Consider the following 15,731-nt stretch of genomic DNA (forward strand, 5'->3'; position numbering starts at 1 on the left):
AATCACCTTTCACTTGTAGCAAAAAAAACTGCAATCAATTCAGTCAATTCACTCATTTTACAGCAATCAATTGAATGCAATCTTTTAGGATTCATTCATTCTTTGCATTCCAATATAAAAAAAAAGTTTAAGGAATTCAAAGTTTTAATCATCAGTCCATTCAAATCAAAAATTAAAAAAAGTCTTGCAAGAATCCAAACTGAATATGAGGAAAAAATGATTGCAATCTTTTTGTAATGCATTGTTCATCATATGCATATTTCATGAAAGTCGCGAAACCCCTACAACCCTTGCGCGGCACCCAAAAGTTCCACTAAATACAGTCTAAGCACCAATGAGTTCGAAAGTTAAGGAACAGAAAAATATTGGCTTTTTTGGAAAAAAAATCAAAACTTCAGTATTTTGCAGTGGATTACATGATTTTTAAATTTTTGTAGATAAGATAAAATTTATTTCATTTTGAAAATATCAATAAAGAACTGGACTCTTCAAGCAGTCCAGTTCTTAGCAGTAGATGGTAGAATTAGGCATCAAGCCAAACACACTGCAAAACCATCCTGGCCATCAATTCCGGCTTGGTTTGGGCGATTCACCAGCCTTCGACCACTTACGTTTTTGCTTGACATTGTGGTATGTAATCCATTTTTCGTCACCAGTCACAATCCGCTTCAAAAATGGGTCGAGTTCGTTCCGTTTCAGCAGCATATCGCAAGCGTTGATTCGGTCAAGAAGGTTTTTTTGCGTCAACTCATGCGGCCCCCAAACATCAAGCCACATGCCGGTCTAACTCCATGATTTTATCGGTATTCGTCACCCAGCGGAAGACCGGTGAAGTATCCAAGGTATAGCTTTCACCGGCTCTGAATCGTCGAAACCGTTCGAATAGAGTACCATCCCCTAAAAACACAATTGATCTCACGGAACATTATTCTAGCGGATGATTTAACGAATTTCGGCCTTTGTAAACTCCATGTTTACATGTCTATAACTGTCAAACTGGGACGGTCTCAATGAATTCTTCAGGAACTTTAATTGCTCACTATGCTTCCCCGATAGTGACGTGGATTCCAGCGCAGATATGGTTACAAACTTAATTCTTTGTGAAATGAGAAATTTTATCCCGAACAGGGTAAGATCTATCAAACCCAAAGAGAACTCATGGTTTGATTCGAGCTATAATGAGGTTATTAGAATCAGAGATGTAAGTTTCCGTTCTACAAAGCCAACCCGACTGAGGAAAACCGGAATAAGTTCAAACAAGCTAGAAAGACATGTAATGATCATATTCGTCGAACCAAATTTTTGAATGATCAGTAATTAAGGCAAAAACTACTACAATGTCCCAAAGGTAGTAAAAATGTCTGGTCATTTTTAAAAAAACGTATACGAAACACCACGTCATCCTCGGTTCCAACGCTCGTCCACAATGACACTCCCTATGTAAGCTCGATTGATAAAGCCAATTTGCGTGCAGCACAGTTTGCTGTGAATTCGACGCTACCGGAAAGCGTCATAAGTCCTCCTGTTCTTGAGAGCGTAAATGATTCTATGGGACGAATCTTCTTTCGCACTCGTGCAGTTGCAAGAGTACTGAAAGACCTTGACGTACACAAATCCGCTGGCCCGGATAGTATCTCCCCAATTGTTCTGAAGAGGCTGGTAAAACCACTGCGTAAACTTTTCTATCTTTCCTACTCTACAGGTCTCTTTCCGAGAGGATGAAAAATAGCATTAGTCCAGTCTGTCCCTAAAAAAGGCGAATCCTCCTCTCCCTCTAACTATCGTCCAATACCACTCACGTCCCTTCTTTCCAAGGTCATGGAAACGCTGATTAATTATCAGCTGAAGAAATATCTCGAAGAACGGAAGCTTCTTAATGACCGACAGTATGGCTTTCGTAACAATAGGTCCACTGGTGATCTCATGGTTCATCTCACCGAACAGGGGAGCAAATCTTTACACCCCCGATGCCACTATCTATGAGTGGCACTTGCATCCAAGAAAGTAATCAACTGTCGGTACTTGGTATGTGTATCGCAGATCACCTTTTATGGAACGATCATACATTTGATATTGCCAAAAATGCTGCCAGTTGCTTAGGATTTCTCCGACGGTGCAAGAAATTTTTCACCCCTTCTGATCTTCATCCGTCCAAAGCTTGAATATAAGTCGCATATCTGGACAGGTGCCCCTAAACTAAGTTTTAATCTCTTGGATAGAATACAAAAAAGGGCTTTAAAAATGATAGGCGATAGAACTATAATTGAAACATTTGCATCGCTAGAACACCACCGCAATGTTTCATGCCTTTCGTTGTTTTATCGATATTTTTACAAACAATGTTCTTTCGAACTAGCCAGTTGCATTCCACCCCTTAAACGATTCAGCTGTAATACTCGCACTTCCAGGAATGCTCATCAGTTTACTCTTGAGCTCAATTTTGGCCGTACTGTCAAGTATAGATATTCTTTCTTAAATCGCTCATCGAGAATGTGGAATGCTTTGGCCAACTCTGTTTTTCCCTCCCTTTTTGATGTTCAGAACTTTAAGACCAATGTGCACCGGTATCTCCTTTTTAATCCTTCCCTATTTTCCTAATGCTCGCATTGTGTTTAAATATAAACATATAAAGGGTACTAATAACCCCTTGAGTGCCTGTAAACTATAAAAAAAAGAAAACGCAATAATCATCGTCGTTTTGTAGGTTATGTCAAGGTCTTTCAAATGATATATAGTACTGCCAGATACAAGCTCTGTAGCGCTTTGTATACATAGCCGGAAAATTCAAAAGACAAAAAGGTGGAAATGAGATATTTTTCAACGTTTTATTTAGATGCACAAATCTATTAACCATGGCTTCGCCGTCTACCCGATGGCTAAAGCTAATGGTATTTCGGAAGTTAAAAAAGATAGATACCATTTTTCAAACAGGAAAAGAAAGAAAAGAAGAAATATAAAACAGTGAACGTAATTCTTTGTCTAGACTGTCATTGGGCTGGTATTAAAAAAGGCTTCATTAATGATTTGGACTCTATAGGGCATTGCTTTTTGATAGTAGAAGTACAGCTATGTTACATCGGGATCGATAAAGCTTTTACCCCTGTATCGCTGAATACATCACAGTCAAAGAAGGTTCTTCTCACTACTTTTAAAATTGGACACTTTCTGATGACATGCATCATGTCTTTCCTAACCTTACCTGCATGGTACAAAAGGTGCAAATTATTGAAAGATCGTCTCGATTAGACATGAAGTTCAGGCTTACCAACTCTCGTCTTCTTTGGCGATGTGATCATAGATTGGATTTTTGACATCTCCTCTATTGCATGACTGCACGTTGAGGGTAAAATTCATATCACAATATTCAGTCGTGGCGTTTGCTGTGTGGCACGTAGCCATTCGTCCAAAAATGCGCCTTGTCACTAAAGATGATTGTTTGACAAAAATTAGGGTTCTCTTCCAAATCGATTCGAAGCCCAGTCAGCGAACAAACAGCGTTGTCTATGGCCATGAACTTTGAGTCAGTTTGATCTTGAACGGTGTAGGCCAAAGTCCCTATGTAAAATTCGCCAAGTCGAAGTTTGCGAAAGCCCTAGTTCTTATGCACGGCGAAAATTAGCCTGCCTTGGGATCTGCTGTACAGTTTCAATGACCCCGGCGATGTTCTCGACCGATCTTGCGTTCCTTGAATTTACGGATGTTTTCTGATTGTTTACTGAACCGGTCGTTTCAAATTTGGCCACCAAACGTTAAAGAGCCGACTGTGAAGAGCTACCACGTCACCAAAACGAAATGGCCACCACGGGATGCCAAAATCTACCCACGCCAATTTAAAAACCATATAGTTCTGAGAATAGTAGTACCCGTGGCTTGATGGTTCTGACATGCGAGAGGTCTTGGGTTCGATCCCTGGCTATGCCACCTAAAGTTTTTTTCACGGGTACTGCCTCTTGCGAGGAATTGACAAATTCTCCAAGTGAAAAATGCATTCTCAAAATTTCCGTTCGGATTCGGCTTAAAACTATAGGTCCCTTCCATCCCTCACAACACTACTCGCACACAGGAATGGTTAAGAGTTGTGAGTCACTAGGCCCTAGTTCTCAAACGGACTGTTGCGCCACCCAACAACACTTTCATGCAGTGAATCCTTCCTTTCTTTATCACTCGAAAATTGTCCATCTTAAGCTCAGTTTTTCAGTGCGAGATCATCATAGTTTTAGAGTTAAGCTGGAGTTAGGTCCTGAAACATTTTTTTTAGTCTATTATAATATCGTAGTTAATTCCGAATTAACAATTCAAATTTGTTGAGTTAACTCTGTTTTAAAAACAAATGCTTTTGACAGATTCTTAAATTAAAAGGGTCCGCTAAGGGTTGAAACTGAATTCAATTCAAAAGTGAATTTTCAATTATAATGATTGCCAATGTGAAGGAATTGCTGGACTTAAATATAAGCTTCTTTCTACATTTCAATTTTTCAAATCCCATGAATATAAAGAACCGAAAAATGAAGCTGCATAATTTTTAAGTGTTAAGAAAAAAGTCGAAGTGACTATAATACTTTACTTACCAGCAAAAGTCACTTTCAGCTTACAAAGGTCGTAATGGTAACTTTTATAATTAACCGCAAATGAAGCTCGAAATCTTTATGCACAATATTTGTATTTGCTTCAATTAATGATTTAAACTTTAATTTAATATCGGACCGCATCTGAAAAGGGATATTTTACAGCAATATTGTAAAGTTTATTTAAAGTGTTAAAAAATATCAAAACACTAACTAAACGCTTATTTAAAAAATGAAAAGCTCACCACAAAATAAATATTCTAATCCAAGCAGATAGAAATAAGCTACTAGAATAATACAAAATGATAATTTAAGATAAAAACCATACACTAGTTAAGTCTTTTACAAAAGTAATACGATTCAAAAACCAATTTCAAAACTCCTTCAACTATAGCTCTTCATAATACTCGTACATCGGTGTACAATTTTCAACGAAACAATTTCCACAAAAATAATATTTTTTTACCTAAAAATACCCCGAAAAATAATCTGTCTGTATTAATAAAACAAAAAAAAAATATATATATATTATATTATTTTTCCATAATAACGAAAATAATTTTTAAAAAAAGCAAAAATATACTTTTTTCCAATTTGAAAATTTGGATGTTTTGACGTATACATATAAATATTGAGAGAAAGTTCCTATTTTATTTTCATTTATGTCAATATTCATGTTTTAGAAACATTTATTATAAGTTTTAAGTTAAAAAATATTAAAGCACATATTTCATTTTAATAATTATTTAAAACAAAACAAAATCATAGTATTTCTGTTTAATTATTATTATTTTTGTTCGAATTGGATTTAACGCATTTGCATTGATTATTATTAAAATTATAAACAAAAAAAAAAGTAACTTTCATTCTGTTGTATCGAAATTATTTATTATTTTGCATTTGAACAAAATTTTTTTAATGTTGGTTTTTAATTTCTTTTTATGTCAACTATATGTTACATAGGGCTTTTGTGAAATGTCTTTTTGGATCTCTCTTATAAATAATAAAACAAAAGTATTTGTTCTTTTTTTTTGTCAATATCATAAACATTTGCCGAATCGATTTTCGTAAATGGCATTTGTATAGTTTGAATACTTGAAATATTTTAAAAATATAAAATTATTAAGCAATATAAGCAATAAGTGTATGTTCCTATATTATTTTACTTTTAATTACTCTAAAAATATAAATGAAAAAAAAAATATAATATTATATGTGTAATAATAATAATCTTCTTTAATTTTTTTAATTTTTAAAATATTTTATTTAATTTATTTATTAAATAATGGTATAATGTGTGCTTTAGTCGTACAAAAAATATAATATACATTTCAGTGTCTTTCTCTCCATTTTTTCTTTCTTAAAATAAAATATTTATTTCTTTTTATTCTTTCCTATAAAGTATAAAATATACAACTTCTTTCGTATTCTATAAATTTATATATATATATAAATATATATATCAGTCTTGTATTATTAAAAGGAATTATTATTAATTTTTGAATGTTTGTTTATACTCTTTTTTATAATTATTGATTTATTTTTAATATTTTTTATTTTTATATTTAATTCTTTAATTAATTTTATTTTATCAAAACAAATGGCAAAGCTTAATTATGGGGGCAATTTAATTAAGACGATATTTTAAAAGATTTTGTTTATAGAGCTTGTAGGGCTTTGAAAGATAAATAATTTGAATAAATGCTATAAATTTAGGTTAATAATATTTAATTATATAAAACAACTACAAAAAAAGGTTTTGTGGTGTAGTTTTAAAAACAATTTAAACTAAAATCAATAAATCAATTTGTTTTTTTTTTTAATTTTAATTTATTTTGTTCTTTTTTTGAAGCAAATGTTATCATGAATAAAATCTTCTACTATCTCAAAAACGAATATATAATAGTTTCATCATTCTGTTTTCAACATGCACTTATTATTTATTATTTGTTTTTGTAGCGAGATCCATGTAGACATTTTTTCAGATAAAAACAATTTTTTTTTTTTAATTTTTTGTTTCAATTATCATCAAAAATCATCTCTTACTTTGAATTTATAATTGTTTGATTTCGGAAATACTCACAGTTCTTCCGGATCTGGATCGATTTGAAATTAATTGTATGCTGTAATTTTATTAATATAAACATTAAACCTTACTTTACTTCAGTCCTCAGACTTATAAAATCCGGGGTGATCCCGGTGGTGTTTGAGCTTCTTCCAGATCTTCGTCAATCTCTAAAACTTCCTTGATTGTTCTTTTCCGCCTGCTTCTTATTTTACCTGCTCTTCTGCCATCTCGGATGATTGTATTCCACTGAATTGCCTGTCTTCCACTGTCACTTGCGCCTTGTAAGAATAGTATCAATCCTATATCGAACTTTATAGACACTTGTTTAAAGATGCTTTAATTTTTCAGGTGCTGCAGTTCTTGTTCGAGGGAGCTTTCAATTCAATCTGATATATAAGTAGTTTTTCCACCAAAAATTTGACAACACCCCGAACTTGCTCGGTTAGAAATCATACTTCCAAGATACTGGAAACTCTCTACTTTTTCTACTGGTTGTTGAGCAGTGTTTACCCAGAGGATGAGTGATAGGTTTCAAGTTTTCCGTGTTAATTGTCTGCCACACGATTTATGCTTCTCTCTACATCCTTGATGTCATTCGATGGAGATCAATTATCCTATCTGTAACACAGCAAGTAGGCATCGTCTAAGAAGTCTAAAAGTTTCAGGTACGATTTCGGAGTCTATCTTATTCCTTCACTTCCTATCAAGGCCGCCCGCAGAACATCACTGATCACGAATAAAAAAAGATTTGATAATATTATGCAGCCCTGCTGAACACACTTTAGATTTGAAACGTGACGTGACATTAAGATCCATCATAAGTCGCCTTGATGATAGAAACAAGCTTACCTAGGGTACCCCTCCTAGGAAAAGAAAACCAGATAAACCTTGTCAAAAGACTTCTCAAAATCAATGAACATTTAATCGCCCTGTTCGATTTCTGCTTGTTAAGCTTCACTTCAGTGTTGCTTCAAGTGTTTTTTTCTACGTTCTAAGATAATTGTCGGGATTATTTCGACACCCATTCAGGTCTCTTTTTTTTCGGGAGCTTGACAATCAATTAAATTAGAAGTCAGTCAACTGAAAAAGTTAGATATATTTGCAAACAAATATTAAAGTCTTAAGTTGAACACACACGATGGAGACATTTTGGATTGGATTCACTCCACGAATAATCCACTCTTGTTTTGATTAGGAATTACAATTGGGTGGGAGTTTAAGCCTGAAACACAAAAATACTGGTGTGCCGCAGGGCTGTGTTCTGTCTCCGACACTCTTTATCATTTTTATTAATGATCTACTGTCTTTAACTTCTAATCCAACTACAACAAGACCTTTATCTTTTCATATTTTTTTTATTCAAAATCCTGCTGAATAAATGATAAGTTTATTCAATTCTGATCAAATGGGGAATCAAAAACTGAACAGGATTTAATGCGTCGTAAAAACATAATTAACCTCCCTTGTCACTAACTATTAGTGAATCTGCATCAAAAAGACTGAAAACCTTGAAATTGTCGGTAGGTGCATAGGCAATCATCTCATCACCTCTTGTATAAGAATCACATACAGGATGTCGCAAAAAGCGCTGCAGATGCTTCTAAAAGCTTGAAAGAAGTATTATCTCTCCCTTTGATTAATCTTATTAATTAACTATAGGACCATAAGTCCAATGCTTATGTACAATACCCATCGTTGTGTCGGTGCTCCTTTAAATTACTTAAATCACTTGGAAAGTATTGAACGTCGAACGTTAAAATTGATTGTTAATGATATCATCGTTGATTCACACTGTCGTATAGTTTATTGTCTCACCCTTCTTACCGATATTATAACGGCTTATGGCCTAGAAAAATGAGCATTTGCATTTCCGCAACCAAGCAATTCAACCCTCTTATTCGCGCCTCTAGGAATGCTCACCAGTATAGCCATCTTTGGTCGAACCGTCAAGTTCGGAGATTTGTTCCTTAACCGTACTACGCGAATGTAAGATGCTTTAACACAATCGGTCTTTCCCAGTCAATGCAATATTCAGGAACTCCAAACGAATATGCACCGGCACCTCCTTTTAAACCTTCTCTTTTTTTCTTAATGCTTTTTGTAACATTAATAAGTGAAAGTCCCTACAAAACGGACTTATACAAAATTTCACTAATTTCACTTAATAATACTCATGGCCCAAAAATTAACCATATTGTTTAAATATTAAATATGACTTACTTCCATAAGATCGAGCTACAGCCCTGTGTGAACAAGGGGCCTCACCCAACAAACTTCTCCATCGTGCTCAGCCCCTAGCTAAATGTCTACAGTTGCGCACTTCGACTTGGGTAAGGTCACTTTCTACCTGATCCACGGTCTTCCTTTACGGCGCTGTCCTGTGGGCGTATATTCGAAGACTCTCCAGGTCTGAGCTTTGGTTTCCATGCGCTCTTCGTGACCCAGCAATCTTGCCCTTTTATACTTTTGGCTTAGGAAAAGTCGCTGTATAGCTCGTCATTCCATCTTTTTCTATACTCACCTTTTGTCTCGAAATGACCCAAGATGCTTTCATACGCTTTTTTCATAAAACATGCTTCTGCACCTTTGAGGGATGTTAAGGGTCTTATATAGTGACACATGGTTGCTCAAAAGAGTGCTTTACTACTTAACTGCTTTCTTAGCGCAAAGAAACAGCGGTTAGAAGAAATAATGTTTCGTTTGATCTCAGCACTGGTGTTGTTTTCTGTGTTCATAGCGGAGTCTAGGTAGACAAAGTCCTTAACTAGCTCAAAGAAACGATCTCAGCACTGGTGTTGTTGTTGCACTGTGTTCATACGGAGTCTAGGTAGACAGAGTCCTTAACTACCCCAAAGAAACGTCTGTCGTTAACGACGTTTTCATCAAGACATTATTGTTGTAGGTGACATCATGTACTTTGTTTTGTCCTCAATGATCTCAGCACTGGTGATGTTAAGGGTCTTATATAGCGACACATGGTTGCTCAAAAGAGTGCTTTACTACTTAACTGCTTTCTTAGCGCAAAGAAAAAGTGGTTAGATGAAATAATGTTTCGTTTGATCTCAGCACTGGTGTTGTTCATAGCGGAGTCTAGGTAGCCAAAGTCCTTAACTACCTCAAAGAAACGTCTTTCAATAGCGACGTTTTTAATAAGACTTCATCGTTGTAGGGCCTAGGCTTATTATTGATGACAGCATGTACTTTGTTTTGCCGTCAATAACCTTTAAAACCATTTTTGAAACATCAGTTTCACAAAAACCCCATTGACATCAGGCTTAGTTCTTCAAATTATATCAATGCCATCAGCATATGCCTGTAATTAGACAGATTTTTTAGAGACAGTGCCTCAAGTTTTGACGTGAGAGTTTAGAGCACTATTTTTTCAAGGACTATGTTAAATGTTCGGTTGTTTCAAATCTTTATAGAGCAGCTCCATGGTCATCCTGCTCAAACGGACGAGCTAGGCAAAGATGTCGAAACTAGACATGGCTCTATACCGTTCGTCCCTACAGATGCTGTCATTAATATTGCCTTGAAATCGATGAAATGATAGTGGTTGTCAACATCAGTATGTCCTTTCTTCACAGGTTCGGAAGAATTAAGAAATTGTTTGAGTATTAACAATCAAAGAAATGTATTTCTTTTGTTTTTCATTTGACACCTAATAATGATTTGATCATTTTCATAATTTAATTTCCCAGTACTCTTTTTCTTTTTATATTATTTTTTTATGAAATTAAAAGCAAATTAAGTTGGTTGATAATTAATAAAGATGAAACAAGTATGTGAAAGAAGCCAGCACAGCGCTACGCAACAAGTCCTAAACTGTAAAGGTGCGACGACGCACGGCACTTTTTCGCTATAAAATATCGACAGTAGTTTTTGTTTTATGAAACAATTTCAAATCAAACTACATATATATAATTTTATTAAAATTATAATTATAACAAGTATAAATATTTCTAAGCATAAGTTTAAAATTTAAGTAGGTATATTTAAGTACTAACTAAAAGCGTTTGGTTTGTATTAACAACGTTTAAAGAAAAAATTTGTAAAACAAAATCCTGTCATCAATCACAACATACAACACTCAAAACTTACTTCTACCTACCATAATCATTCTTTGTTTTTATTTTTAAAAAAGGTCATCATCATCTTGATTATCTAAATATAATGCAAGGAAAACCTAAAAGAGTGCGAAAGTATAAACTTACTTACAATTTTTTTTTAATCAGAAATTTGAATTTTTCAAATACAAAAAAAAAAAAAATGAAGAAATCACTTAACTAAATTTAATATCATAAACATTTTAGAAAATTTGCCCACCTATGTCACTGTCAACATGTTCCTACGGTCAATTTCTAAAATCGACGATTACAAAATGGTGAGTGAGTTTCTCAGTCAAATGAGAATAAAAAAAATATCATTCAGCACAAAATACTAAACACCTTAAATATAAATATAATATTATATTTTGTATAATGTTTAAATTATACATTATAAAAACATGAAATATCTGTGTTTTTTTTTTAATACCATATGCGAAACATGTAAAATGAGAGTAAAATGTGACAAAAAAGTATTAAGACTATTTGTTTCAGTGTTATATTATTTTAGTCGATTTTTAAAAACAAAATTTATTTTTTTCAAAAATTTGGTTTTCAATAATTTTTTTTTTATTTTATTTGAAAAACTATCCACTTATTGTAATTTATATTTTGAAATGAGAACTGATGTGATATCTATATACATAAAAATAGTTTGCTATAAATATATCGATTTATGGAATTAAACTTTGTGATAATATTTATAAATAAATATAAATATAATTTTGTGTCATTTAATATACATATAATACGATTGTGTAAAAATAATAAAATCAGCTTTTGTCTTATTTGTTTATCTCTCTATCTCTCTTTCTCTCTCTCTTAATTTATAATTTATTTATGTTTTTTTTTTATGTAATATTACTTCCTTGTACCTTTTTTTGTAAAATAAGTATTGACATCAGGGTTGATCTAGGAGTATGTTTTGAAATCAGCGCCACTGGCGACCTCAAGTGTTAATTAGATTATATTAAGAGCTTTAATTTTAGAAAAGTTCTTAATTATAACTTCTAATCAATTTTGGATTAGAATTTCGTTTCAAATTTGACGTAAAGGTGGACGTTACACCAAACCCGGAACTACACCTTATTACGAAAATAAGGGTTTGCCAATGCAAGAGAGGCCCAATTTTCAACAACTTTTCAACACCAGTAACGATCCGAATATTATCTTTCAAGACTTTAATCGTCTCAGTCTTATATGTGTGGATAAGCATAACTTATACACATATAGCCACAAAAAATATTCCACCTGTGTTTAATCGCAGGATAATATAGGCTTCGTCTGCGCTCACCAAAAGTTTCCTTCTAAAGAGTGGTTAAATTGTAAGGGCCGATGTTATTTTAAAATAAAAATATAAATTATTTAAAAAGTTACTTTCATTTCCTTTCACTAAGATAGTATTCGTATGGTTCAAATACGTATGGAATAAAATATAGGCGAGTTAGCCGACGTGACCTCGGCGGCACTTCTCCAACCAATGGTCCAAATTTAAGGATGACTCTGAGGCAATCACTCGTGAATCGTTCGCCCAAATGTTTCAATTCTGTTTGTTGACGAAGTCACTGAGGTAGAAATGTGCCTCATCACTAAATACGTTTTTTTTCGAAAATTGATCATCCACTACAACCATTTTTTGCCACCATTTTGACCATTGGTGGTTTGACCAAATGGTGAAATGGCTTTAGTTCTTGAGTCAATTACAACACGTTTAAAGCGCGTAAATAGAAGTCTTTATGGAAAATATTTATCACCAACTTGATCGTGAGAATTTTTGGGCTAGATGCCTCGCCGAGTTGCAATAAGTTGCATTTCTGGAGTACGAGCTTACACTGGTGTTTGAACATCTCCTACAGACTCGGTTTATGACAAAAAAAATCACGGAGTTCTGAACGCGCATTTGTGTGTTGCCTTGATTGCCTTTCTTTCCGTCGAATAAATCTGAAATTGAAAAATGTCAAGTAAAATATAGACAAAAATGACGTTTAGGTGTGGTTTACATCAAACCTTTACCCTTAAAATGTAACCATCCCTTATAAATGGAGTTTTTGGTGTGTGGCGTGAAATATTATGTTGGTAATAAATTTCTTCGATTTGCAACCGGCTTTCAAGATTACGTCTATTCATTATTAAATGAAAAATTAAGTGACAGCTGTCAAAAAGACCAACTCCGTCAAAATTTTTCTTGGAATTCAAACCATAATCTTAACAAGACACCTGTTAGTTAAATTAAAAAAAGTAACAATTTGTTTTCGAATATTAGAATCAAAAAAGAATATTATCTTGACTTTTTCGATTTACGCAATTTTGGGCTTACGCTGCCAAATTGAGATTTCTGATAGTTCCAATTAGAACTTTATGAATTGACGCATCAAATTGGATACAGTAGCACGATTTAAACTACTTTTTGACATTTGTATTAAGGATGTTTCGTCGCAAACTTAAATACATTCTTAGACCTTAGCTTAATATGTAATTGTTTGCTTTATGTTTTTAAAATTGTTTTGGACACTTTTATTGTATGGGGAAAATTTCGGGCCGTATGGCTACAATAACATATCAAATATTCTCAATAATCTAAGATTTTTTCGCGTAGGCAAACGACTTCATATAACCCCAAAAACAATAGGCTTCAGGTGTTAAATCGCAAGATCTTGGAGGCAACGCCCCCGAAATGCCCACGATACGCACAAGTCGAACCATTATTTTGTAAAAAAATATTCATGTTTCAAAAATGTCGCTCATTATTAATTATAAATTATTAGTTATAAAATAAAAAAAAAAAACAGACTGATCATAAATCAAGTGACAGCTGTCAAAAAGGAAAACCACCAACTCCGAAAAAAAAACTATTGCCAGATTAAAAATCACCCTTCATTAATATCTTCGCAGAAATTCGCTGACGAAAAAATTATATTGTTACAGAATAAAAATGATCAATACAATATTGAAGTTCTCTGATGTTCCACGTTTTTCAAAAGTTTACTATTAAAGATTTACAACATCAAAGCGTTACAACAAACCTTTAAGCAAGGTAGAATTGACTGCTGTGTATTACTCGGTTCGATTTTCATCTAATATAACATTACAAGCTGCGCTCAGCGGTGGCGGCGTAACCCGCATGTTTTAAATCGCAAGATCTTGGAGGCAACGCCCTCCAAGTGCCCACGATACGCACAAGACGATCCATTATTTTGTAAATAAATGTGCATCATTTGAAAATGTCACTCACAAGTAAATTATTACTTTTGAAATAAAAACCATAAATCAAATGACAGCTGTCAAAAAGAAAAACCACCAACTCCGAAAAAAGTATTGCCAGATTAAAAACCACCCTTCATTAACATCTTAGCAGAAATTCGTATGCTGCAAAAAATATGATCAATATTGAAGTTTTCTGATGTTTCGCGTTTTTCAAAAGGCTACTATCAAAGCCTAATAGCATCAAAGCTTTACAACAGAGCTTTAAGCAAGGTTGTATCGAATGTATTAATATAACCTTACAAGCTGCGCTCAGTGGTGGCGGCTAAACCCGCATGTTTTATTTAAGAACACATTTTATTAACATAAATAAGGTTATAGTGAACCAAATTTTAAAAACAGGCATATGTTGTAGCGGACTTTTTTTTTAGAACTATTAAAGAGGAATAACTCTGTTATTCATTATTTTAGAAAAAATTTAAGCGTTTTCGCAACAAAGAAAGCTCTCAAAAGGGAACAAAATCCCCGACTTTGGATCATACTTTATTTTCGCTCTGCTTGTATCAGTCCTAGCGTGATTTTATGTTATCTATAACTTTCCTCAATAAATAATATTTTTCAAATCGGACCGATAATTCCTGGGATTAAAAATTTCAAACAAACAAAATCTTAAGCTTTATAATTTTAGTAATGGGTTAATTTTTTTCAATACCTAAGGCTAAGAACAATTTAAACAACATATCAGTTTTCTTACATTTAAAGCAAATTGAAGTATTATAGAAAACTTTTAAGGCTCAGATTATCTTTTTAACACTTGAAATGAATTTCGATTTTTTTGGAAAGGAAAATTAAACAATATAATTTAATTTAATCAATTTATTCACTGTAAGACTGTGTACCTAATATATTTTTGTTTTTTGTATTTTAAACTTTTTTGTTTTTAATAAAAAAAGGAATATTATTTACCTTATTTCAATCGTCTTTCTTCACTTGCTTTATGCTTTCCACAATAAGTTTTGTCTTTTTGTATACATTTGTGTATTTTCTTTATTTTGATTTGTTTTTCTACTTATAATATAAAAAAATTGGCACTTACGAACATATAAAAAATATAATATGATTTATAGGAATATATGACTTCAAAAATTAAATTATTGACATCCATATTATTGGTATTGATCAAATCTAGAAATATAAAAAAGGTTACTCGAGGTTTAGTTATTAAGCTCAGTGATGTAATTCAATTCAGCTAATTTAATAATCTGCATGTAAAATATATTTAAATTTTAAAAACTATCCATATATTCGTTCAAATCAATAAAATCTTTAACTAATAAGGATGTCTGCTTTTTGACGAAGCAGTAGGTATTATAGAACGTCACTGATTGCTGTAGAAAATGCCTACGCTTCTTTAATTCTTGAAATTATTCGGGATATTGTTCTAAGTTCTTAGAACTCCCTCACGTTTGAAAAAAAAATGTATTCTTAAAGAGTAATGTATCGGGTTTTCCAATAACGAATTCAGATATTTCAAAAACTTTAATATCGGCTTGTTGTTCAATCAAAACATTTATAAGAAACAACGGGTAAATTTGCTTCATTGTGTCCTATTTTCGATGATTTGGTTACACATTTTGCCTGACTTGGAGTCTATTTCGCGTTAAATATTGTCTTTGAGTTCTTCCAACGCCCTCGACTTGTTGGCCCAAACCAATGACTTTAAGTAACCCCAAAGAAAATATAATAGCGATAAATTGAACCAATAAGATGGCCTATCGACTCAATCTTCAA

At 33.1% G+C, this 15,731-nt stretch overlaps 1 protein-coding gene across 15 annotated transcripts in view; it reads left to right on the plus strand.

Moving 5' to 3' along the window:
- The window catches only part of LOC129953677 (glutamate-gated chloride channel), a 240,227-nt gene that overhangs the window by 170,344 nt on the left and 54,152 nt on the right, over window positions 1-15,731 (plus strand). For 9 of the 15 annotated variants that reach the window (XM_056067454.1, XM_056067527.1, XM_056067603.1 and 6 more), the window contains one exon: window positions 10,947-11,017. The exons of the other annotated variants lie outside the window; for them this stretch is intronic. In XM_056067454.1, coding sequence (XP_055923429.1) covers window positions 10,947-11,017 — 71 coding nt within the window. The remainder of the gene's footprint in view (window positions 1-10,946; window positions 11,018-15,731) is intronic. 15 annotated transcript variants of the gene reach the window in all.

The sequence above is a fragment of the Eupeodes corollae genome, chromosome 1 (genome assembly GCF_945859685.1).
Source record: "Eupeodes corollae chromosome 1, idEupCoro1.1, whole genome shotgun sequence".
NCBI lineage: Eukaryota > Metazoa > Arthropoda > Insecta > Diptera > Syrphidae > Eupeodes > Eupeodes corollae.